The 27,366-nt window shown below is 40.2% G+C and overlaps 2 protein-coding genes across 4 annotated transcripts in view; one reads left to right on the forward strand and one right to left on the reverse strand.

The window, feature by feature from the left end:
• The window catches only part of SERPINE2 (serpin family E member 2), a 606,689-nt gene that overhangs the window by 492,524 nt on the left and 86,799 nt on the right, over positions 1-27,366 (reverse strand). The window lies entirely within an intron of this gene.
• NYAP2 (neuronal tyrosine-phosphorylated phosphoinositide-3-kinase adaptor 2) overlaps positions 1-27,366 on the forward strand; it is a 152,740-nt gene that overhangs the window by 102,374 nt on the left and 23,000 nt on the right. For all 3 annotated transcript variants that reach the window (XM_052686408.1, XM_052686409.1, XM_052686410.1), the window contains 2 exons: positions 16,705-16,917; positions 25,091-25,194. In XM_052686408.1, the coding sequence (XP_052542368.1) occupies positions 16,705-16,917; positions 25,091-25,194 (317 nt within the window). The remainder of the gene's footprint in view (positions 1-16,704; positions 16,918-25,090; positions 25,195-27,366) is intronic.

Here is a 27,366-nt window from a genome sequence, read left to right on the forward strand (position 1 = left end):
GTATCAAGAACTGCTTTGGTCTCTCAAGGAGCATTCTGATTCCTCCTTAGGAAGTGGCAATGTCCTGTCACTGGTAATAGTAATGTAATTAATAATGGTAATACAAAAGAGTCATGAAATAGAAACACTGTTCACTTATTTTAGGGACAAGCATGCATTTTATAAATGGAGACTAGTGGTGAAAAGACTCTGGAGCGCAGCTGTGTTGAGTAAACGAACAGACTGCCCATCTAATCTGATTGTAATTCATCTGGTATTTACAGTATGACTTAATCTCATGGGATTACTGCACTGAGGAAGGATCAGGTTTGTGCTCAGATATTGTAGAGGTAGAAGTCCTTTTAAAATGCATTGAAAACACATATAGGGCTAACATTCCATGTCCTGCAATTTTGCATTGAAATGATCTACCATAAAACAAAACAGAAGAAAAGAAAACCCTAAATTGTAGGATTTGAATGCAGAATCCAGCAAACTGTCACATTTATACACTGTGATAATATGTAGCGATAGCGAGCACAGACTGGACTAATCATAAGATGTTTTGAAGAAATCTTGCTCCTGTAAATCACACTGGAAGCTTGAAGTAATTCAGTTTTGGATTAGTTTTTTAAGCTATGGGAGAGCAAATGCATAGCATGGGACTTGCAGGGACTGCCATGTTTTTATACTTGTCACTTCAGTGTAATTTGCTTTCAGCATAAAGAACAAATTCCAGAATCCAGAGGCTAATAAACAAACAAAACAGAAGCTAAGTGGCTCTTATAAAACTGTGCTAGGAAACTAAGAATATGTGCTTCTAACTATGAAATTATTCTGAGCACATCTCATTGAATCCTCCAAGATTCAGCCCCCTGTGACTTGTCTGAAGCTCTCACTGCCATATGCTAGTCCCCAAAAAAAGCACAATCCTACATTTTATATTCAGCTGAGTGTATTTGGAAAATATTGCAGCAGTTACAGAGAAAATTCTCTCTCATCTTTATTGTTATTACTGCAACTGACTTTGTGGAAATTTTGCACTTGAGTCCAAATTCAGAATTTATTCACTGTCTTTTAGTTTCTAACAATTTTGAGGGGGCTTCTTTTTGAGGAAGGAGACTGCACAAAGCTTATTTCCTCTGAGTTAAAGCTGCCCTACTCCTCCTTTGTGTATTATTTTCTTTGTTCTGGCATTTTCCCCTTATTTTTCCCCTTCCATTTTATTATTGTAGAGTTCATTGGGATTAGATTAGTGGGAAATTGGGATAAATCAGTGATACAAAGGAGACGGCGACCTTAGGGCCACATTTTCTGAAAGACAGGAAATTCTGCTGAAGCTTCAGCCCTGTTACTGAGCTCACTCAGCATCCACTGGCTGCAGTTGTGATGTGCATATCTAGATTTTATTGGCTGTTCACTTATTGTGCTGTGTTCTAGTAAAAGTTCTCTTGTGTGCTGTTAGCATCTTAAATATGCATTGAGGCACAATTATGAAGGTGGAGAGAGAAGAACAAAGGAAAATAAATTTTAAGGCCAAGTCAGAAATGAAAATGTGGAATATGATGACAAAGAAAGGCAGAAAAATGGAGAGAAACCTACCGAAAACTCAAGAAAGATGTCAAGCATGAAAATTGTGAAGAAATAGAAAAGATAGATATTGTTATTCATCAGTACCTGTGTGAGGTAACATGGTTGCATGCCCAAAGAGTTTGCAGAGCCCTACAAAAAATGTCAGCCTCAAAGGCTAAGGGGAAGCTGTTCAAAAGGTATCACCATCATCTGCTTTCCTTGTAGTACACTGCAAACTGCAAATGCATTTGGAAGATGTGTGTGCCCACTGTTATGTGCTCTGTTGAACAAGGTCCCTTTGCTTGCAGTGTATGCACTAAGTGTCTGTATGACCCATGTCCTTCATAAAGATAAAAGAGGGAGAGAAGATGAGAACAGTGTACAGATTTTGGGGGATATTTGCTATGTTTTCTGCATCACAGAGATGTGTATCGCTGTGGGAAAGTATCAAACTGATGCTTTTGCATGTAGGCATACCCACACACTGAAAAGCAAAACGTGGAGAAGCTGCTGGTGCGTATCTAAACTGCACTTACCCCAAGGCAGTACATTTTTTCTGGGTGAAATGGCTGTGAACACTTTCCAGGGGTGACCAACCCTCTCTGTGTTGTTTTCATTTGTTAAAACTAGTTTCCTCCTTGGAGGAAACTTCCTTGGAACTTTGAGCTAATTTTCAAAGCGTTCCTCCTAATGAATTGCAGAACATAACAGTCATCTCTGTTGTGTGTTTCGTGTGTCTTATGTGTCTGTCCATGACACAAAAGATTAGCTCACACAGTGCAGGGCAGCTTGGAGCTGATTCATGACCTTTGGATGGCTTTGTACCTTGTCTTGGTTTTTGCCTTCGGAGTTTCACTCTTCAGCTTTAGTCGCAGACAGGGAGGAAATCTGTGAATATGCTACTTTGAAAATTCAGTTGAAATGATTACAAATTGGGATGATTGTTATCATTCTTGTTCCAGGCTGATGCTCGCTGCATTAGGAATCTAAAATATTTTATTATAAACTGACAAATAGTGTGCACATGGACTGAGGGAGTTAAAACCAACTTCAAATGGCTGAAGGCCTGCTGTTAATAGTTGAAAGCTTTTTCCCACTTTTATTCCATCTTATTATTTTATGTTGGTATTTTCCAGAGAGCTAGAAAACAGGCCTGTCAGGTGAAGAAGTATGTGTGGAAAAATTTGGGAAATGAGTCAAGTGAAAATCCTTCTCATGTAGTTCTGTTTGTGATTAAACCTCCACATCTAAATTATTTTCTTCTTGACAATCTTACAAAGCTCTGCTCGTGGACAGGAAAACACTGGGGTTTTTGTAACTTAATGCAGCTGCATCACAAAGCTGTGGTTAGTGCACAATGACCGAGAGACCTTTTTAATGTCAGTGTTCATCCTCTGCGATTTGAAGTCTTAGTTCTCCTCTTGAACTCTTTGCATTTTTACCAAGTCTTTTACAACGACGCCTCCTTTACAACAGAAAAGACCAAACCCAGAAAAGAAGAATCCCAGCGGCACCCTCTCCGGAGGTGGAGCTGAAGGAAGCTGCCCCAAAGGCAGCCCCGCAGCTCAGCCCGATCGTGCCGCTGCAGCCGGGGAGCAGAGGCGGCTGCGTGCGGCGGCTCCGGAGGACCCGCGGCACCCGCGGCTGCCCCGCTGCCCAGCGCTTTGCGAAAGCCTCTCCCGAGTCGGCGGTGGCCGTCCAGGCGCGGCTGCCACACGGCCGGATCGTGCTGCAGCAGCAGGCGGGGAAGTGTTTCCAGCCCGACCCTTACAGTGCCACTGGCAGTGAGAGGGTGCGAGTTCTGGAAATTACCTTTTTGACCAGCAGACTTTATCTACACCCACTGTCCTTTCTTTACAGCAGGATCCCTGGATGAGTTTGTATTTCATTGCTCAAAAGTAGACCTATCACCGAGTTTGGGATTTCCCATTATTTACTGACATTGAAAGATCTCCCTATACCTTCTCTTTGGTGGGAGGAACAGTCCCATCTCTCTCCTCGGAGGAGAGGCGCTTCTGTCCTCCTCAGAGCTTGGCTGCCGTTCACCAGGCTCTTTGCAGTGTGCCCAGGTAGGCTCTGTTGTACTGGGGAGCCCAGACCTGGATGCTGGGTCTCACCAGGGCTGAGTGGAGCGGAATGGAGCGATGACCTTGAGCTGCTTCTGACGCTTCTCCTTTCGCAGTCCAGGGAAGTGATGTCCGTAGAGCTGAGGCAGAAGAGCTGTGCGGTGCCTCAGCCTTCTCTCCCACCGGCTCTTTCTCCTTCCCATCTCTGGCTCTCAGCGCTTCTTGTGTGCTGTGTCCACCAGTGACAGACACCTCGTGTGTCTCTGGCAGGACCTCTGACGTCTGGCGTTCCTCGAGCAGGAAACGCAGTGGCTCGATATCAACTCGCAGGACTCTGACGTCTCACGTAGGGCTGGCAAGGTCTCGATGTCTTGTGTTCCAGCAAAACGCCTCGGAAGTGCCCAGCAGGACTGAAGGTGGGCTGGGTGCTTGGGACATTTCTAGGCACCTGCCCTATCATAAGGTCACCACTTGTGGCCAGTCTCCACCTGTACTTACAGCCATTGACCACTACCCTCTGGATTTGACCATCTAACCATTTCTTATCTACAGTGTAGTCCACTCTTCAAAACCATCTTTCTCCAATTTAGAAATAAGGGTATGATAGGGGACTATGTCAAAGGCATTGCACAAGGCCAGGTAGATGACTTTAGTTGCCTTCCCTTTGTCCACTAGTGCCAGAGAAAGTGGCCAGGAGGGTAAGAGAACATCAGCTTTAATTCACCACAGACAGCATATATTCTTACCGGAGTTCACTGCGTTTAGTCAAAGCCTGAATAAGTCTCAGCTCTTGCTTGTGAGTTACTATCTATTGAGATATAAAGAAGTTTAGGAATAAAGTGCTTTTGTCAGATGTTCCCTTGTAAGTGTGCGTATTGAGCTGCATGCGTCTGTAGATACAGAAGTCATGAACTATCTGATCTGCTGGTATCAGCTCTTTAACACAGTGCCCATCACTAAGGAGTGCTCCTGTTTTGATGCGTGAGTGCCAGTAATTGCTGTTGTGAGACAGAACTGAAAATAATGGAAGTGTAACCATGGGAATGACCATTTTTGTCAACTTCCTTGAGGAACCAGGCTTTTGTAGGGGGAAAAAAATAAAAAAGAGTTTTGCGGTTGAATGGTCCTGAGTGCTGTTTCACTCATATCTGTTGTCCTTTTCCAGTAATCTCTAAATTACCAAGCATAAAAATGTGGGTAATGAATTAAATGCCTTACATGTACATATCAGCCAGTCTGGCCAGCTGGAGCCTCTTGTTAAAGCTGAAGTGCGTTCCCCCAATTAGCAGTCACAGGAAATAAGGGGTAAGGAAAGCTGTAACATGGCGCTAAGGCCAATCAGCTGACCACTCAGAAGCAGGATAGCAATATTGCCATGGTTTATGCCAAAAGTGAAGGATTGAGCTGAGGAACAAAGATACTAAGAAATGAAACGTGTGAAAGGATGCATGGCAGCTCTGCAGCAGGCTGTGTGTCTCCAGGTACCTTCACTACACTGTTACTGCCTCACTGAGCATGGCGTGCCAGCAATGCAGCCCCTTCTCAGCACCAGGGATAATAGAATGTTTGGGATCTTCCCTTTTGAATGGCTAAATCGGCAGGTACCATTCCTTGATTGAAATGCAGGCTGTGCCATTTGCTTTCTTACTGCTTTCCCTTAAAAGTGAGTATGGCTATTTAAAGTGCCTTTAATCATTCAAGCCACTGAAAAGTGGGATGTCCCCTCCATTTTTGAGATGAATGAATGCCTTTGTTACTTCTGGTTATTAAAACCAAAAAACATGCATTTTGAGATGATATGCAGTGCTTTTGCTAATTGGTACTGTGACATAGTCTCCACTTCTAATTCAGCAATTTACGCTCATCAGAAAATCAGGTCCTCCTGGGATCATGACCATATACAGAATCATTGAAGAGGACATAATTTCATAAATAATTGCTCAGATTTTTTTGGAAACAGCTGCTGTTTCTGATTGATGTATATGGACTTATTTATTCCTTCTGTTTATATTATTTGACTGCATGAACAGTTTCTGCATAGCAATGTAATCAACATGTTTTTTTTATGAAGAAGAAATCAACTTGGAAAGAGTAAAAAAGAAAAATTAATAGCTCCTTTCTGTTTATTAGATTTCAAGTAAAAGATAATTTCAGGTGAAAGACTGAAAAAAGCCAGTTTCTCTAGTTTTTCTTATCATATTGGGCAATGTGGGTCGTCCAAAAGTTGTTAAAAACAAAGGAAGAAGGTTCTTTAAATTTGATTACTGGCACCTACTTACTGTGTCACCAGTAAGCAAAGCAACATGTGCTGCACTTAAGGATGTGGATAATGATAATAGGTCCTGAGTTTTGAGTGCCATTGATTTTTTTTCTTGTTCCCTAACAAAGCTTTTTAAGCCAGAGAGATATCTTGACCTTTTGGCCAAATTTTCAGCAGTTATAAATCACTACTTCACATTTGAAATCAGAAGAGCTACTCCACTTTACACCATCTGTGTCTCTGACTTCAAGAAAATAGATTAGTCCTTTGTGACTAGAACAGCTTGTATTCACAATGGGATAGTTGTGCAGCAGAACGGTGAATCGGAGAATTTATTGTCTTTTTGTTTCAAGTGGGAGTACACAATTCAGGACCCATTTATGGGTGCTCATCTCAGTGATAGTGGTAAGAGATGTTCAATCTGGCAATGTTTTCCATAAGTAGATATTACCTTCACTGAAATCAAAAACCAGAAGTTGTTAAAATTTTTCACAGCATGTTTAGGAAAGGCGGTATCCATGTAGGACATTTGAGTACCCCTTTTCTGATGGAACTAAGGGAAAAGGTAGGAATGTAATGACTTTGACGTGAAGGAATGATGCAGTTTCATTTGCATAGCCTGTATTTGGGTGTTGGCATAGCCATGCTGAAGGGCAGCAGCCAGCCCAGCAGCACAGCAAGTGGGCAGCACCAGATGTTGAAGAGGACATGGCCAGAGCTCCTGGGCAGGTGGCTGTCCTCACTCCACATGCTCATCAACATCCTCCTACCTGGGGCTTCTGAGTTTGATACAAGGCCATGTTTCATTTCTGTCTGTTAAAGCAGTGCATGGTTGTACTAAACGGAAATGTGTTGAAACTATACCCTATGAAGGTGCTGCAGGATTGTCTGATCATCTTTAAACTGACGTGGAGATAATTTATTTGAAGATTATATGGACTGTCACGCTAGAGGAAATACCTGGCATCAGGCACTAAGCTTCTATAGAGTGCCTCACCAAAATCATACCATGTGCTGCAACAACTGGAGATTTAGCAGTTTTTAGTGGGATCTGCAGTTTGAACATGTGATAAAGGGTTTCTGTGCATGTTAGCTTTCCAAAGGGGAGAAAGTGAGTTTATAAGAGTGAATCAGACACAGGTGCTGGTGACTTCGCACCTCTTTTGGTGTTGGCTGTGTCTCTAGATGTAGCCACGATGGGGTGGGACCATCCAGCTGGCAGTACAAAGCTCCCTTTTCAAGGCATGTGCTGCATCTTGTAGAATTTGTTTTTACAAACAAGTGTGGTTATCTTGAATTGAATTTTTTTCTTAATTTAAGAATCAGATTTTTTTAAAATCTAGAATTCAAGTAAATTTTAATTGTTAAATTCTGAAAGTAAAACTAGAGACCTTAAATAGGAAAGTCTGCATTTCTTCTGCTTGTTTTTTTATGAAGCACGATGTTCATAAAGCATTTTTAAGCACATTTGGCATTTTCCACAGGTAGATATGTAGAGAGAGCACTTCAGCCTGCTCAAACTAAATGGCAAGGAATGAGATCACAGTTTTGTTTAGAAAAATGCCCTAAGTCCCCCAGACAAACCCACCACCACCGTCTCAGGACTGCAAGCTTTAGGAAGGTGAAACACTGTGCAAGTTTAGAAAGAGCAAAGCTTAACAATTTCACCCAAATTTACCATGAACAAAAAAATCACTTTTGCTCACAAAATCTGCTTCCCCTCATGCCCCAGAAATTGAAATATCTACATCACAGCCAGGGTAGCTGCTCGAGTTCACAAGAAAATTCTTTGCGTGCTAGCTTGCGATCAGAAACCTGTTTCAAGGTCTCTTAAGCTGCCACCATTGCCTCTTTATAATAGAGGGAATCTAAGTAAATGCTTTATCTTCACTTGCAGTGAAACAGTTCTTGCTCTAGAAAGTGTATAATTTTAAGAGAAAATGGTGGGAATTTGGAGGGGAATAAAGAACAAGGTTTCTTCCCTCAGTTCTAAAATCCTCTAATACTACTGACTGCTTTTCTTGGTGTTTCTTAAAGTGTTTTTACCATGCTGATCTGTGTAACAAAGACTGACAATTTCTTGGGCTCAGTGACTTATATATCCATTTTTAAAAACAGATTTTCTGGCATGTCTGTCTGATTCAATTCCTGGCAGAGTGAGCAAAGTTCTAAAAACCCATCATTAAAAGTCCAATACAAAGGTCCTTGAAGTATGAGACGAGACGTACTTCAGGGGATCCCATTATACATTATGGCAAGGGAGATCCTATCGTTGTATTACGTTGTTGTTCCTTGCAAAACAGCTCTGCAAATCAGGGCATTTGTAGATAGAGTATGTAGCAGTGAATAAAGCAAATGCTAAGAAAAAGTAGCATATGAACTGCCTATGCTATACATCTTTTGTCAGTGTATTATCTCATCTACTCATAGTAGTGTCTTAAAATTTTTTAAACTCTGTACTGAGAAACAGTGTTTGTACTGTCCTTAATTTTCTGTGGGTCTGTAGATAACAAGAGAAATTGCAGAGTTGGAAATTGCTTTCTTTGGGTTTATGCATAACTTTGAATCAAATACTGAACCCTTAAACTGTAGGAGTGTATGAACAGTGTGGTTATAGATAAAGTAAGAAGTAGATAAACACTGATGCCAAATTGAATTGCCAAAATGATAATGCATGTAAAAAGGTAGATTCATTTACATTCCATTTTATATGAAGGTTCAGGTTTTTATTCCTCTGAACAGGATGATCCATTCATGGTATTCTTTTTTCTTTATTAAAACAGTAACGTGCAATTAGCACCTTATCTGGCATTTCAGAATGAGTAAGGAGAACTATCGTTCTTGTAACTATTCCTGTGAAAAAGATAAACTGTATTTGTAATTTTTCTGGAGATGGAAATGTCTTCATTTTTGTGTGTGACTTAAGTTCATAATTCATGTACATTGCCCAAGCAGTAAAATGGCTGTAGACCTTAGTCCAAGAAATCTACAGCTATTCTCCTGCTTGCACAGTGTTTGAGTAGTTTATTCTTATTTATATGCGTTGTAACATACAGACACACTTGCTGTGCAATTCCTAAAGTAATAATATAATGTCTTGCAAGCATGGGCATCAGCCAGAGCTATGTAAGGCCATCTGTCATTCTACTTATTTCCTTGGGATCTGAAGTCTGTGCTGCCATGGCTTAACAGTAGCTTAGCTAGCAAGAGTGAAAACCAGATCACAAAATGAAACCTGCAATTAGAAAGGGAGGAGAGTCTAAAATGATTAACTCTGTTAAAAAGCATGGAAAGACAGAATGGCATGGAAGTTTCATTCTGTAATTTTCATTTCCTACTGAATGTGGTGAAGAGCTGTACTCTAGAAGGAATTTAAGTAGTCAAGCAAAGGAAAAACTCCGTATTTGAACTGCTGGTACAGTTCAGAGGTTGTTTTTCAGCAGAAAACTTGACCAAAAAAGTGTTGACATGTTTGATAGTCAGCAGTTCTACTAAAGATTGACACTTCTGGAGAGAAGCTTTAAAACTTAAGGTCACGAACTTCCTTCAAAAGCATTTTTCCTAAAGTGTCTGCATATTTTAGCTTCTTTGGCTGACCCTTGCCTTCTGATTTCTTGTCATACTGTGCTAGGACATGTGCAGTGACCATTGAACCATCAGTTCCTCTCCAAAACACGGAAGCTATAGATCTAAGAACCTGAATAATGGAATGAACATGCAGTGAGATGAACAGGGTTGGGAAGGAAATCATTAAGTAAGGGTTGACTAATAACAGGCCATTTTTAATAGCAAATGTCATTCATGTTCACAGTTTAACTGCCTATTCAGTCTTATGAGGTTTTTTTGTATGGTGGGGATCACAAGATGTTCTTGTGTTAGGTTTTAGCCCAAGAAAGCATTGGGGAACAGGTTTATGTCAAGGTTCTCCTAAGTGTAAGGCACCAGCTTATAACATAGCCAGCTCTGATAGCTGCATAAAAAGACACATATTCAGTGAACATCAGAGAATATGTTCTTCTGCTTAATTACGTAGTTGTGACTGCTCTGACGAAAATATAAATCTATTGATTGAGTGCTGAAATATATGTTTCAAGAATGTGATTTTATTTAATGATGAGAATTCCAGGATGTTGATTTTTAATTGTCTTGGTAATACAGTTGTAAAACAATGTGTATACTCCAAATATTGCAAAAGGATGTGGTGTGAATCAAAATAGGCACATGCGAAAGATCAAGGGCAGGATCAGAACTAACCGTAGTGATAAACCCACTGGAAACAGGAGGTTTTACGTTGTCATCACTTCTGTAATGTGTGGCAAAATAAAACCTGCTGAAAGACTCTCTTTATGTAAGATTAAAAACAGGTTTTCCTATATTTTATTCAGTCACGAGGATAATTCACTAAATCACAGATTTCTTCTCTTACAGTGTAACATCAATATTAAATGTATGTCTTAAAAGAGAGAACTTCTAAAACTTCATCTTTTAAGTGGCAGATAATGCCACTTGTTGAAACTTGAAGAGTTCTTTTTTTTTAAACTAGATCCTAGATCTTAATTTTCGTCAAATATTTGGACAAGAGGGAATGGCCTCAAGTTGCACTGGGGGGGATTCAGGTTGGATATCAGGAATAATTTTTTCTCAGAAAGAGTGGCGAGGCACTGGCACAGCTCCCAGGGAGGGGGGGAGCTCACTGTCCATGGAGAGTCACAAGAAGCACAGAGATGTGGCTCTGAGGGACGCGGCTCAGTGGGCATGGTGGGGCTGCGCTGGTTGGACTAGATGATCTCAGGGGTCTTTTCCAACCTTCGTGACACTATGATTACTTGCTCCCCTAACTGTTCCTCAGAAAATTCTGGAGCTTAATGGGAAGTAATATGTTTACTCGATATATTTAACATGTGAGAATATCTCTGTCTCCCTTTATAGTATTTTCATGCTTTTCCAAAATCTCTGTTTTATATTTAAATTGTAGTCCTTTATGTTTTGCATTCTAAAGTTTTGGTTGACATTTTCTCATAAATCTATTCCTTCTTTTCTCAGTCTGCAGTTATTTGCAGTGTGGGCTTTGTCTCTTCCTATCTTCTAGTTCTAATGAGGATTGCCCACTTAACAGCCCTGGATAGCCATGGAATATCAGCCAAATTTCCTCAGCAGTCCCTCCCTCCCCCACTTTGAGGCCTGCAGCAGACAGGGCTGATCTCTGCAGCTCTGTGCCAGGCAGAAGTGCTCTCATCTGTATTTCACTGTCTGAAAACAAAAGCCCAAAAGCCACGCTTCTCACAGGAGCATGTGCTCAGTAAGCTCTGGGACGCATTTCAGCCATGTCTCCTTAAATGTTAGATGGTTTGTGAGACTCTTTCAGGCTTTCTATTGATTTTGCATGGAACTAGGTCAGAGCTGCTTTTAATTGAACAAGCTGGCTGCTGCAACTCTCACTTAACTGTAAAAAGGGGTATTAAAAATTGATATGCAAAGCAAACTTCTGCCTAATTAGCAAGCAGATGAAGTCAGAATAGACAAACCACTGTAGTTAACAAAGATGAGGAAATGTCTTTCATTGACAGTATAATATACTTCTGTTTTTTGGAAAAAAATGGCTTATGCACTGAGCATTACCCATGTTCCTTGTGTGTGGTATTAATAGCCTGTTTGTTTTCTTTGCCAGAGGTTGTAATATATTTACAGCTGTACCAATCAGACAACCACACATCAAGAAAGCCATTATAAGACAGAACCTATTTTTGAATGTGTAACACAGATAAATAGAAGTTCCTGGTGTGTGGGAAGAAGAAACTGCCACACTGGGGTTTCCTCAAGGCCTTAGCACTACTCAACACACCATGTCTGCAGTGGATGGGCAGGTGCTACTGTCACGTTGGCTGTAATACGTGGGGCGCTGCTGGAGCCGTGGTGGCTTTTTCCCTGTGCCATGAGCTGGGGGATGGAACAGGGAAAGGGGTAGAAGCCGGGGACGTTTCTGAGGTGGCTCCCCTCTTCATGTGCAGGTTACAGCCTAATCCCCCATCTCCATCCCTGCTGTAGCCAAGTGTGCCCTTGGTGATGCTCTCCAGCCAGGCTGTGCCACCCTTTGGGTGCGAGGTGAGATGCGTTGGGAATGATCAGTACTTCTTGGTCCCTGCATCAACATCCGTCCCAGGTGACTGTCCTTGCTTTGCATGTGCTGAATTGTAGACCTTGTGAGCAGCACCATTTACTTCCCAAGCTATATGAGTTCTGCCTAGAATGATGTATTATTTATTTAGGTTTATAACAAACACACAGAAGAAGAATAAATGAATAATGCATGGATGAATAGCTTATACATTTCATCTCAACTGACAAAAATGGCAGACAGCAACCCTCATTTAAAGTTTCTTAAGACAATTGAACTTCTTCCTTTCCTCCCCACCCCCCCAAAAGCTGCAAACAGTAATGCAGGTTCTGCTGTTTATTACCCAGCATTGTTCTTAGAGGCCATCAGGACCTGCAATTAATTTGTGCTTAAGAACTTAAGTGGCAGACTGGCCATAGAGAATATATTCATTTGAATGATTGCTTCTCAGGTAAGATGTTTTCCTTAGCTGTGCTTTTCAGTTTGTTTTGGTCTAAGTTACAGCTGATTAATCCAAATTGTTTCTCCCTTCCTGTATTTTATCATTTATGAGACTTCCAATCCCAAAGCTCGCAAACCACCATTGCCAGGTGTGCAGATATTAGGGGATCCTTCATAAAGGGGAAATGGTGCACATCAATAATAAATAAAATATGTTCTCATATATAACGTGAGGTACCATCTTATTCTTGAAGTTGAAAAGCCTGAGACTTAGGTGAAATAAATAAGGAAAATGCATGTCTTTGAATACTGAAATACAGTGACACCTGGAAGTGCTTGAAACATTCGAGCGCCTTTATGGCAGTTCAGCCAACTGTATCCATAAATATTTAAAGCAGTGAATTATTTCTTGAAATTTACATTTTTATGTACTATTTCGGCTTACGAATTATTGAACAATGAAGATGCTTTCCATAACAATTTCAGCTTTCAAAATTCAGCACTTGACTGTAAAAAGATTTGCCTGTGGCCATTATATGACACACTGAATTCCCAGCATAACATCAAGCTTCAGTATCTCCTAACTCCAAATTAAGGCTTTTAACGGCTGGAAGCACCTTACATCCAAGGTGTTGCTGCACTTTTTGAATAAAAAATAAATAAAAGTTGTGTGGCAGTTACTGTTATCTTCCAGGAGAATACAAGCTTCCATGTGACTAGTTAGAGTTTATTTTTTTTAGTATGGAATCAGTGTGAATAAAGTGGCCTTTTAAATCTTGCTGTTGTTATTTTAGAGGGTTGGTCCATTGAAAATGTTCCAGTTTGATTTCAGTCTGTGAAAAGGTTACCACCCACAGGTAACAGCAGCCAGGAGCTTTCTGCCAATGCCTCGTGCCTATCAGCATGAGTGAAAATATAAGGTAATGAACATGTCTTTATGAGAGACAGTAATCTGTGCCACTGAGCTTGCTCTGTAGGGCTGCATCTGCAGCACAGAGTGGTCAACAGCGTGGAAACATCCAAGCAACCAAGTGATGGTGAGAGTCACCAAAAGGTCTCAGTGTTGCTCCATGACCTGGAAAGGAGCTTTTGAATTCCTGGAGCTGCCACAGACATGGTGGAAGTGAAATAATCTTTTAATCAAGCGAGAACTAGCACTGTGATTATTTATTGAATTTGAAGTATGATTCCCATTGACAGCTATTAAGGAAACTGAAATTCTTGTAAAATCACCCACAATTGATTTGAGTAAACAGGAAATATTACAATTTTTGAAAAATTTTTAATATATTCTGAAGCAAGCAGGAAAGTAATATTATAGAAAACTATATAAAACACTGACAGGCTGTGTGTATCAGTGTTACTGATAATGATCACCAAATAATAATGATTCAGGCTTCGTGTCGGGTTGCTTGACATTATAATCTGATTAAATCTGCTTTTCATTTTTAGAATATATTACTTTTCAGATAAACTGAGAACTGAAAATCCTCCAGAAAGAATTTAAATTTACTAAGTCTAGACAGCCAGCTGAAGACTGATTTTCTGCACCTTATAAAGAAACAGACTATAAGCCAACTCTTTATTTATCCTGAATACTCCCATACTTTCCAGCTGTTTGCAGAGTCCTGCTGTACTGTGATTCAGCTGATAATAAAGCTAAGCATGCACAAATCATTTTTATCAAGCACCAAGTACAAATGCTTCTCTTGTTGAGTAAGCTGAAGTGGACACGTCCTTAGCTCCACACTCAACCTGAGTGTTTCCATCGTAGTTAAGGGCTGACTGCACGAGCACCTGAGATTTCAAGGGCTAGTGCTCAAGTAGTGTCAATGGGAAGTGCACAGGCAAGGTTTTCACTGAGGTAATGACAGCATTCCTGGCAGCAGCTGAGTGACACAGTAAATTAATTCTGCTGTATGATGTGCTGAGCTAGTAGGTGTGGTTAAGGCCAGATTCGGTGTTTTTTTAAAGCATTTTCTATTCTTTTGGCTTTGTCTTAGTTTTGCTGGGTGGTAAGAGTTGCAGGCTAGATGGAGTCCTGTATTAGTCTGGAAATGGTTGTGTGCAGTTCCAGAATGTTTTGAAATTTTGTTCTAATGTCTCCTTTTCCCACAGTATCTGAGAAAAGTGCATTTTATTGATAAAAAGAAAAAAATTAGAAATGCATACGTCTTTTATGTGAAAAAGTACATCGTTATTTTTGGTAGATAAAGGTTCGGTAACAATATTTGTTGCCTTTTTGTTGGTAACTAAAACAGTTCAAATCTAGTTGTAATTTGGGCCAAGCATTTCTTTGCACAACTCTTTATGTTAGTAAGTCCCTTTATGCTGTCACAGAGCTGTGTTACAGACAGCTCATAGCAAAGGTCCCTGAAAGGCAGATGTCATGTTATATTGGTACAGACTGTTATTCAGCCTCGTACCCTGCTGGGGTTACCAAACAGGAAAACAAACAGTTTGGATTTTCATTCTGTTGTCTGTTTGCATACATTAAAGTAGGTAAGTGACCTAAAAGTTCAAGGAAGTTGTTTGATTTTAAGGTCTTTCACACAAAATGTCACTGAGTGCTGCTTTTGGAACTTGCTAAACTGGGATCATTCTTCAGTTTTCTGATGGAATGTTACTATTGTGAGTAATTTTTAAAAATCTTCAAGGTTGTGATATCTTGTGAGGTTGTGATATCACAAATTTTCAGTTCTGATAGTAACTCATTAAATGTATTAACAATTACATACTGCACTGTATGTAGAGTTAGATCTTTTTCTTCCAGTATTTCCTTGAGGAAACTCCAGAATGGCTGTTTTTGCTCATTGACAAGTTCATCCTCAGACTGGAATGATAAGAAACTCAATGTCAAAATAGGAGATTTTGTTGCTGTTGTTTATAGGGGAGGTCTCCGTCATCCCCTATAGAGATCAAATACTGCCTCTACCACTGTTTCTGTAGCAAGGGTAAACAGCGCGGGGAGGAGCATGGCTTGTTTTTCTGGGGCGGCACCATCTGAGTGGCAGTTCCTGTTGGATAGTCTCAGCTTCCTCTGGCCAGGGGGTTGATTAGGAGAGGAAGGAGTTACTGAGGTACTGCATCTCTGGCAATGCTTCAGACCCAGTCCAGTTCAGGAGAAGCGTGCATCTCCTGGGGGCTGTTGTCACCTCTTGCCTGTGAATGGCTCCTGGCATTTTCCCTCCACTTGGCTTTCCCCAGTCTTGGAATGCCTTCTGCAGCCACAAAAAGATTTTGAGATGAGGCTCAAGGGAAGATTTTCTATCTGTATCAATTGTAAATTCCAAGACTGTGGATACATGCTGAAACAAAGGTACATTAAGAGTTATATTTATAAATCTGGATGACTAGAACTGAGTGTATCATGTAAGGATGTCTTTAGGTTTAAATATGACATGCAAAATCCCCAAGTCAGTAATTCTGACGTTTAAGGAATTAAACAGTTAAGCAAACTTTCAATAACTAACACAATAATTAGCTGTTATGACTTCACTAATGTTTCTTCTGTACATAGTTTTTTCTGTGAATTCTTCACCTCTACGGATGGAAGTGATCAGGAATTGTTTCTCCATTGCACTGCTCAACCTGCAAGAAAAGAAATAAGGGTCTCAAGAAAGAAACAAAATCACCAGCCATGAAGAAAGCAGACACTTGAAAAAATATTCCATTGTTTTTTGAATTTCTTCTCCTTGTATTGACTCATGGTGTTTGAAGCAGAAAGTCTTTTTATGACTTCAAGGATTTTTTAACCAAGTGAAATTTTATTCCCTAGGTTACAGTGTTGAGCACACCTGAAATATTAGCACTGGACAGTTTTGTGGATTGTGTGCTTTGTAGGAAGGAATACAGATATGTTGTTTGTACAAAATTGCCATCGGGGACAATTTCCTTAGAAAGTACCTGGAGAAGAACTTGTTCCCTCAGAAATGACATCTGAGAACAATTGAATTATTTTCTCAAATTGTTAATAAATGATTTGATAGGATATCATTTTCAGAAATATTTTCCTGGCATTTGAAGTACTAAGAGGAAAGTCACATTTTACTGATCTCCTACACTATGTATTGTTTTAATTAAGAAGTGTGTTGAAACCAACATAAACTACAGATTTTTGGCCTAAATGATAAAAATAGTGATATAAATTGCCCCTAAAAGATTTATAGTTGGTTAATAATAACTGTCATGTAGAACCGAGGATTGCAATATAGTATGGGCAGTATTAGCAGGCACTCCATAATGAAATGGGCATGTGTGTATTCTTGTAGAACCGCTGGACGAACTGAAGATCAGAAGTCACAGCACTGAACCACTACCAAAGCTGGAAAACAAAGAGAGGGGAGGCCACCATGGGACAGCTTCTACCAGGGAGCCAGGGAAAGCTCAGGAATGGGATGGAACGCCGGGCCCACCCATGGTCTCCAGCAGGCTGGGGAGATCCTCTGTCAGTCCAACCATGTTGGCTGGAAGCAACAGCTCAGGTACGTCAAACAGCGGAGCAGGGAAGGTCTCATGAATCTCCTTATGAGCTGAGGCATCTCTAGAGAGGTAAGTAAGAGTCTGGATTCTTCGGACTTCCAAATGTCTTCTAGAATATGCCCATTAGCTGCTGCAGAAATAAGTATTGTGCTGTTTGCTTGTGCACTCTACTGGAACAGGATTGGGATAGTAGCAGGAAATATAAACCTGTACATTTGCCATTCAGCTATTTTAGAAGAATTTTAAAAATACTGTTTGACATTGAAGAGGGATTCTATGCCAAAAAATCCTTCTCACTCCCCAGATGACAACTCAGAGAGTTCACAGACAATAACAGAAACATACCTTACAGAAACACGGCTGTCTTCTTGATGTGCTAAGTGGACACAGCAGCCTGTTCTTTATGCCTATTCATGAATGCTTAGAAAACTGACAGTGGGTTTCAGAAGTCTCAAATTCATATCCATTTTATCAATCATATTTCATATATATAAAATAGTGAATTGCTGTAAGCTGTGGAAAATAACGCATCCTGTTCTATAAATTGACTACAAACACAACTGCTAAATGAATCTACATCTAAATAGATATGTATAGCTCTTGGATAAGGATTGCACTGTCACTTTTTGAGATTTGACGGTTCACTTAGAATAATAACGTTATTGTTTATTGCTTGGGCTGTGGAAAATACCCACTTTAAAAACACTTGCCATATATACTATTGGAGCCTTGCAGCTTCAGTGAAAATAAGGCGATGAAGGAGCTACTCAAACAAGAAATTGTTCCTTCAGGAGTGGTGCGCTGGGCTTTCAGTGGCAGACATCTGTCTTTACATTGCTGATAGCAGAGGTACCCAGCCCTCAACCAGGCATCGCTTCCCTATGAGATAATAGAACTCACATTTTCCCTTCCTTGCTGGAAATCACACCACAAACTCAGTAGGTAACTTGAGCAGCTTTTACTGATGAGAAGTAGCATTTGCAACAGCTATGTAGTCTAGCTTTTCTTGCTGCAGTATGCCCTCCAAACAGTCCTGCCTGCAGGAGCAAAAATATCTTTTCTGCAAATCTCATGACTGCAGTGCAGGTTATTTTACCTTGTTTACTCATCTGTTCTCACAAAGCGTTCTGATAGCTAGACATTTTCCAGCTTTGCTCACAGTTTTGTTCAGAATTCTTTTCCCAGTGTATTTTAGCATCATCAGTGCTGAAACAGGTAAAAGACTGGGTTTACAGGTACCACATCAAAGCATCAGGACATCTCATAACTAAACTAAAGGTGTGTAGCAGTCTTTTCTTTTCTTCTGGATGACAGTATGGACAGAAAGGAAATGAAAATTAAAGAGTGAGTTCTTAGCAAAACACGGCATTTCTGCTCAGCCTTTCTACATAAGTTTTATTTTAAAGACTTAATTGATCTCCAAAAGCAGACAAAACATTTTGGCCTCAATCTTGATTTGGCATCTGCAAACTGTAATAGTTGTTGAATCACGCCTTGATTTGGTTTACTGTGACTTTCTCATGCATAACTAAGACTTTCAAAGACTCATGGTAAGAAATATTATAAAAATATTCATTGGCTGAGTTTTGACTCCTCTTTTATGAAGAAAATTTGTGAGCTGATCATGATTTTCCCTTCCCCACAGTTTTTATGACATTTCATTTGATGAATATTGTCTCTCATCTGCCACGAATATTTCCCCCTGTATCTCTAGCTGTTGCCTGAGCAACGTGGTTTACCTTTAATTGGGGGGGCACTACATTCAAAATGCTCTATAAGTACTCATCAATGAACTTATACATGAACTATGACAGTTCATTCCTTGCAATTAAATTAGAAGTGTAACAGAATGCAAGAGATTGAATACATCTGTATGGATATAAATGGTCTCTGAAATCAACGAAAAAGTGATTCTGTGTGTCCTGGTTTCAGATGTGCTAGGAATTTGGAACTTAGATTTACCACAAGATCAAATAAAATCAGGGCAATCCCTAGTATAGTCATCATCACTGTTCTCTTTCCAACAGCACAGATACAAGAAAAAAAAGGTTGTCCTTTAAAGACAACAGTATCACAGTGTCCTGCCTACCTCCTAGTTTGCACTGGTCCAGGCACTTGTTAGACACTGTTGAAATAAAGAAAATGAGGTTGAAATGCTCTGTGGTAAAACAGAAATAATGTGTGTTCAATAGGCTGCTCAGCTGAGGAACTGGAGAGAATCTGAGTACCCTTCTTTTTTTTGTGTGTGTGTGTGTGTGTTCTCTGCACCTGCTGGTAAGGTCTGAGGGGAAATAAGCCATCTCCAAACAGGATCTTGAAATTTTGGTCACTGTGTTTGAGTGAGCACGGCCTGTCAAAAGCAGAGGGTATCACTGAACCTAATGGTTAATTGTTCTCTCATCTGCCCCACAATTTGTAAAGACAAATTTTCATTTTGTGTCATCCTACTGTTTCTCAGGGAAAGCAGTGGAAGTGCTTTGGGGGCAGGCTGCCCTTTAAGAAAGTCATTGCAATTCTAGCAAACAGCCAAATGAGTTCTGTGGAACAGAAGGTTGTGATAACTTCACTCCAGGAGCTTTGAAGAGTATTTTCTGGAATGTTGCCTCTTTTTTTTTTTTCTAACTGCAACTATGAAGCAGTATTTTGCATTGCCACCTGCTGCTAAAGACAGGCACTGCACTGCTTCTTGTATCTCACAGATGCTGCTCAGTTCTGCACTGTTTTTGAATCACCATTAGCTTGTCACTCCGCCAATCCATTTTGTATTCAAGCTGAAAACGTTGCAGATAATCATGAAGGGAGTAAATATCTGCTGTTCATTGAAATTACTGGTTAGTATTGTGGTGCATTTGCAAAAGTAATGAATAGTTAAGTTCAAGCTGTTTGGGAATTCAGAGATGCTTGCAAAGCCCAAGGTGCAAGGTGCAAGTCATTGTATATTCATTGATACAAGAAGGAAGCAGGAGCATGTGATGCTTTCAGAGCTTACCTACACTGGTTGTCTGTGGTCGGTCAGCACACAGGCTGTCCCCAGGCAGTGCCTGGAGCCGTACTGGGCACTGTGCACTGAGAGGACTGAGCTACTGTGCCATGAGCCAGGTGTGTGATCTCCAGTGTGCTGCTCCACCCCATCGCAGAGCCTGACCGCAGACACACACGATCTCTCTGCAGCAGCCTTGCTGCCACATGGAACAACAGAATTGCCAAATTGTCCTTTTGGTCCTGGGCCCTAAGACTGATGGCTACCAGTGCCAAAAGCTTCAGAGAAAAACAGAAAGAATTGCTGAAGAAAAGAGCACTGCCAATGTTTATTCCTTATTTCATGGCCTTAGCTGTTGACATAGACCTGAAACATGATGGTTCAGAACAAATCCTGACTTAAAACAGACCCCACCTAAAGCAGAGATGTTTTTTCTCATCTTGTTTGGTTTTGAGTACTGCTAAGCTTTTGGCCTCTTGATACCTGGCAACACTGGGTTGCATGGATGCTTTCTTTGTGAAAACCGCTCAGTTTGACATGTGGCTGTGCTATTTAGGCATGGAGTGGCTCCTGCAGATGAAGCCCTGAGTATTTTCTGTAAGTGAAAGAATCATATATAGTTTATTCCACTTCTAAGGTTTCATAATTTCAAGTTATATTTCAGCTTACTCTTCTTTTTTAGGAGACCAGCGCAGCCAGGCCACTATGATGATAACGGGATTTATTTTTCCAATATGCATGTTTTCTTCTTCTTCTTTTTTTTTTTTTCTTTTTTTTTTTTTTGCATGTGATTACTCTCAGCCTGTCACATCGCCTTGTTTAATTCAAAACGTGCTTCTTGGCAGCTGTAGCAAATAAGCAATATTTCTCTTTTCATGTGCAAAGAAGAGACTGTGACAGGATAAGAAGCTTCTCCAATGTAAGTGACAGCCAGAGTATTTTTTTGAATTAAGATTAGGATAGGCAGAATGAAGTCTTCCTTGGATAAATAAAAGAACTCTTCTCGTTAAGATCCAAAAATAAAAATTGTGCAGAGCTGCTGTATTTCTGGAGAATATAGAAAGCAATAACACATTGGTATAAAACTGATGGAAAATATTTCCATAAAATCTTGTCTCTTCTCAGCATTCTGCTTTGTTGAGTGAAATCCAACGCTCTCTGCCCCAAATGCAAGCAACCAAGCTTCTGCACGTTTAGCTAAGATGACAGCAGTTTGTTGAGTTTTTGGAAAACAGGTCATTTATGTGAGTTCTTAAAAAATTAAGTACGTAATTTTAAGAAGTCGTATTTGTGACTAGAAAGCCTGTATTTCTGTTAGGTATTTTCTCCTAAAATGGTCACCCTTAACGTTGTCCTTTGGGGGCTGTCTGCTCGCTTATGTCCACATCATCTTGCTGGCAGTGTCAGGACTCAGCTTAAAACCTGAGAGTCCAGTAATGCTGTTCCCAGTGCAACTGGCCACAGAGGTTCATTCCCTACCACTGGGATTGCTGGGAGTCTCGTGGCTGCTGTGGGTGACACAGCAGGGGACATGACCAGAGGCTGACACGCAGCAGACCAGCCACTCACTACTGGCTCTGTACATCAGCGCCTGGCTCCTGGTTCAGGCTCTTTGTGAGCAGTGTTTTTCATAAAATGGCATGGTGTGAGGAAATTGTCATTTGAAGGTGTGCAAATAATACCACAGAAGTTTTTTCAGTGAAATATAGAAACTGAATCTTATGAACACTTTCATGCTTAACCTAACTAAATAAAATCTACAGAGCAGATAGATAGCTAGCCTGAATAATCTGCTGAATTCAGCCTTCGTGCTGCCCACTGATTGCAACAAGCATTTTTAATGGTTGCTGAAATCCTTTGGCTCGAGTCCAGTAAAGCACTTAGACATATGCCCATGAGTTCCCTACCTTGGCAGTAGGCTGCTAGCCCCTGTCAGCATTTGAGTGGCTTTACAGCAATGGCAAAAGGCCCCTAGTTGTGGATGCAGAGTGGAGTCTCTGGAACTCTTTTGTGCAGTTTTGTTTTAGAACTAGGGGATACATTGTCACAATGAAGTGCAGCACAGAGCTGAGGTGCCACATCAGATTTATCAGTGTGGAACCAGAGGTGCTTTAGCTAGGACTGCCATGGAACCTGAGCAAGTGGGGCCATCCTGGGGGACAGACGTACAGAGCCTTCCCCATGCGTTCCTCAGTCTGACTGATAGAACTGTGCCCTGCTCCACACCATGTTCTGTAGTCACAGAAGGAACTTCTCACATTTTCTCAAGACTGTTCATTTCAGATGTTAATAGGGACCTGTCTGAATATTGTCCACATGACATGAACACAAACCAAATGCTAGAAACCATGCTTGAAATTTGTTGGCAGAATTGTTCTTCCTTCAGCGTTCTCAGCAGGAAATATTAAAACTCATTTTCATTCCTGAATCAGGATCTATATTGATATACAAACCTTGCAGACAAGTTGAACTTGTTTTAAATGAAGTTTTAAATGAACTGGCCATTTAAAACACACAAACCAAGAGCTGATGATACTGAAAGTGGCTAGACAGTGGACAAAATTACTTCAGAAAATCTCTTTCTGTTTTTTAGACCGCCTAAAGTAGAAATTACTTGAAGTGAACATTGCATTCAACATCCAGTTAACCCTAGTACAATAAACTTGAAAAACAGCATGGCTGCAGAATGCAAAATAGTGAGTTGGGCATCACTGTTAGTGATACAGTGTTTAAGGTTTTTTTTCCACAGCAGTATGCAGTGTGAAGAGGTTACTCAGAGCACTAATTAGAGTAGAATGAAGTATTTAGTCTAAAAATATTCCCAGAGAGACCAGTGGAATGGCTATTAGAGAAGCCATTTCCCTTTCACTGCATAACCTCACTTCTTGAACTGAAAAAAAAAAAAGTGCACCTAGATAGAACAGCCTCTGAAACTTCTCTTGATGAGGATCACCATGGAAATTGCACTAGTTTCCTTAATACTGTAAATATATTACAGGGAGACAAAGGAAGTAATCCTTCATCTGTGTCTGATAGATTTTGTTTCTTTGATGCCAGATAAAAGGAATCTCTTTGGCAAGGAAATGGTAATCTTTTGCTGTTGCACATATATCCAAATGGGAAATTACAACTCTTCTCTGCTTTCCAGAATTAAAGAAAACTCAGAAGCAATGGCAAACAGTGCCTTGGAGTTTTTGACACACTGAATGTCTGATTTTGCTTGTCACAGCAAAAATAGAGCCTGTACTTAGCAGTAGGAGAATAATGACCAAAAAGCCCTCTTCTCGCTCTCTCTGAAACCCCAGAAAAAATCTGGGAGGGAAGAGAAACCCATTATTATTATTTTTATATGACTGGAAGAAACAGCTATCTGGCACACAGACAGTGTGAAATCTGAACAAAAATACAATCAAACTCCTGAAATAACCACCTACGTCCAAAAAAAGCAAAACAACAGATTATGTACAAAATGTAAGGTTATGGGGGAGATCTGTCCGCTCCTTTCTGTGTGCTTACTGCCGTGTTGACTTGTGGTATGTTTACAGACTGACTAGGAATGAGTGACTTGAATAATGCATTCGTCAAACAGCATAAATATTTTTGCTGCTCAGCCAGCTGGATGTTAACCAACGTATTAATATTTAGTTGATGAATATTCACCCATACAGATGCTTTCACTGGTTTAAGTGCTTCAGCTTAAGTGGATAGCTCTTCTCCACTCAATTCTCTTCTCTACTCTATTTTGAATTCCTATAAAATAACCATTGAAGACAAGAATGAAAAAACATCAGAGAGACTGGAAGGACAAATTTCATCACACTGCTGGTAGGTGGCGTGACCTGTCAGCTATCCTCAAGTTTCCAAGATGCACAACGTGAACTTAAAGACATGTTAGTTGTGGACAGCTTTATTCCTTCTCAACACTGGCCCAACCACTGGCTAGTGATGATCCTACAGATCCACACAGGAGAGAAATATTAAGACAAAACATACAGAGACAAAACAACAGTTTAAACATGGCATGAGAAAATATATTTCAGAGACAGAAGCAGAATATGGTTTTCAGAGGCAAACCTGGATTGCAGAAGGCATAAATTTTTCCTTTCTTCTTGAAAATGTGAGGCTGAATAAGAGAAATTCTTTCAACCCATTGTGAGGAGGCATGGTATTATAGTTACTTGTTTTTCATGTTAAAGCACTATTATTTCAGCTAAAAATTGAAAGTCCATGGTTGTACAAAGTAGATCTGCTGAGCGTGAGTGTTCTTGGTCTCAGTATTACCCACTAAGTAGGAAAGACAGGTGCAGGGTTAAGAGGAGGGCTTGTAAGCATGGGGAGAATGAGCACATTCATCTGAGCCAAAAGCCATGGTTGCAAGGATTTGTCTGCTCAGTATAAACAGGAAGCACAGGGACAACAACTTTCCTCAAGCAGAAACAGGCAGACTCTTTCCTTAGAAAAAGATGGTTTCTTCTAGACAAGATGTGAGATGCTGAGCACTGTCGGGTAGCACACTAGTGTCAGCACAGCTCAGACACAAACCTTCCAGGACTCCTGTGCTGATCTGCTTCATATCAGTATGTTAACATAAGTAACCTGTACTGGAGGCCAGTGGGGAGCCCTCTGAGAACTGCCTTCATGTACAACGGAAAGAAAATAAAATAACCATGTAAATTCTGTTCAGTTTTTCTCTGGAATTGAACATTCTCTTCTAATTGAAGGCTTCTGTAATCACCTCAGTTCTGGGGAACTGAGTTCAGAATTTGCCACTGTTGAAGTTCTGATTTCTCTCCTTTCTTCTTGCATTGTCTTTCAAGTCACTACCATCACATCTCCTAGAGCTTTTGGTGTCATTCCAAATCCCGAAGTACGATAGTATCCTCACTGCTTTTAGCTAATGTTTCCTTAAAAGGAGGGCAACATGATTTTCTTGGTGTGCTTCCAGTCTGTTTGCTGTTTTATAATCATACCTCAGTTTCAGAGACACTAGAGTGAAAGGAAAGAACATGGGACATTAGGTTCCATCCTAATCTCCCTCCTTCTAAGCCCAGCTTTTCATGATCCAGCAAATTGCACAATGCTAACTAGAATTCAAGGCTGGAGTTTTCATTTCAAGGGAATCCTGGGTGCACCGTGCTTCGGTTAATGCAGCAGTAACCAGCTTCCCACTTGTTGGTTTTTCTTTTCTTTCCCAGAGCCTAAAGCAAGTTGCAGATTAGGTCGGTCTGCATCCACATCAGGTGTGCCTCCTCCGTCCGTTACTCCGCTCAGGCAAGCCAGTGATCTTCAGCCGAGCCAGGTACCGTCGTTAGCCAATCGGGAATGACTTCATGTGCTGCAACATGCCAAATGTTTCTCACCTTTGTGTCTGTCATTTGTTACAGTAGATGATTTTTGTTTTCTTGTCTTTATTTTCTGTGCGTGAGCGTGCATTTGTGTGTGCGCATCTCTCACTGGCACTGAAATTCCACTGGGTACGGCCAGTGCCATTTTCTTTGCCCTTAATTCTTTGTATCCTTTTCTGTCTTCATTCTGTAATATAAATGTAGTAAAACTGTACTGTATGAATTTGCTGGATTTTTTTATTTTTTCATGTTTTCTGTACTTTTTTACTGTCCTTAAAATTTATCAAACTTTGATAAATTTGATCTATGTTTAAGTGTAAATTTCTTTTAAATGTCTTGTCTAAAGCATTTGCACCAATGTTTGTCAATGACGTGTACGTACTTTTGACTTCTCCCAGCTGTACTATAATATTTGTGCCAGTCTTACATTTGTTTTGAGCTCAGTGCATGATTGTATTACACTGATTTATCACTGTCCTGAAAACTGCTCCTACAGCAAGTTGTTTTGTTTAGTTAAGGCAGCTAGACTCTCTTCAGCTAGAGGCCATGTAATATGAACAGGACTATTAAATAGTCTGCTATAGTTATGTTTATTGTATATTGTTAGGAACCAAAAACTGAACCAGAGTGGTAAATGATCCTTATGTCTTAAACAGATAAACTTTTTTTTCCCCATCAAAACCAATGATCTTACACAGACCCTTGAAAAAGAAATTGAAGTGTTTGGCAAATTTATCCAATAGAGAGAAAATAGAAAAGAATTACAGACATGAGAAACCTATACTTACCTTTATTTTATATGCTAATGCCAGTACTGTATCATTTCACTGCACAGACCTGTGTTATTAGTTTGACAGAACTAACTGCTGAGAGTAGTAATTGAGAGAAAAGGTTTCACTTAAACATAATGTGAGCACCTTCTGTCAAGCTCAGAGCACTCCAGTATCGTGTCACTTGTGGGTACATGTATGGGACTGCTCCTCACTGCATATGAGTGTGGGTATGCACACGTACACACATCAACATACGTGTATATATGTGCACATACATATATGTATGCTAACACACACAAGCACTCTTATTTAGATGGTGAATTTTTGATTGGCTTTTGGGTAATTAGTCACCATCATCCTACTGAACTTCAATGAGATTTCAGTGATAAACTCCCTTGAGACTACTTTGTAATTATTCCCTATGTAAGTTTATTGTTGCTCCTTAACAAGAAGCTCCTGGCCAAAGGAGGAAACAGAAGAGTAAGGTCAATTTACTCAACCAGTGCACAAAGCAGTTGTTAGGAAACTTATATTTGCATAACCTAATCTATATTGGTTGATATTATTTGAGTGGCAAAACTGTATTGATTTAGAGTTCTGCTGGACGCAATGCATTGCACGTTTCTGAAAAATATTTAACATAAAACCAAATCCATAACAGAGATTCAAAATGATAACCCATTTAAACACTAAGTATTTTTATCTAGGGAAGAAATTAAGGTAATTGTACTTCCAAAGGTTTTGAGTATCCCAGTGTTCAAGTAGTGTATATTTTTTCATAAAACAGACACGATGATTTACTGGTTACTCAGTGCAAAGGCACCTTGGGTGTTTTGAAGGCATTTTAGTCTCTCAATTTATATTAAGAACTAAAAAATAAGCCTTGAAAGCAGAAGCTGATGTGATAGAAGAGATAATGAGCCTCTTAGAAGCTGCAGCCAGGGTTCACTGAAACTGTGGAGGAAAATTCCACCTCACTTCATACAGAAGAAAAGAACAAAGATGATAAGAGGAATTTTCAAGTGACTGTAGAGGGTGTTCTTGTTAATTGAACAGTGCGTGTGTGGTATGGGCATGTCTTCATGAAAAACCACAGATCTGGTCAAAACTGTCTCTGCCCTCAAGAATTCCCCTCCAATTGTCAACTGCTCACTATTAATCTATTAAGTTGCCATTTATTACGAATGCATAATTTTGTAAAGGTCTGGCTTGACCCCAGTTCTGGGGAGAGACAGAAGTCTCAGTATCTCTTTGGCTATACAAACATTGTTTCAATTATTTCCTTTATACGCCCACTCTGTCTTAATGTGCAATTAATCTGAGGTGGGTGAGAAGTGTTTGGAAATGCCCAGG

The sequence above is a fragment of the Tympanuchus pallidicinctus genome, unplaced genomic scaffold, assembly GCF_026119805.1.
Source record: "Tympanuchus pallidicinctus isolate F22 unplaced genomic scaffold, pur_lepc_1.0 scaffold22, whole genome shotgun sequence".
Lineage (NCBI taxonomy): Eukaryota > Metazoa > Chordata > Aves > Galliformes > Phasianidae > Tympanuchus > Tympanuchus pallidicinctus.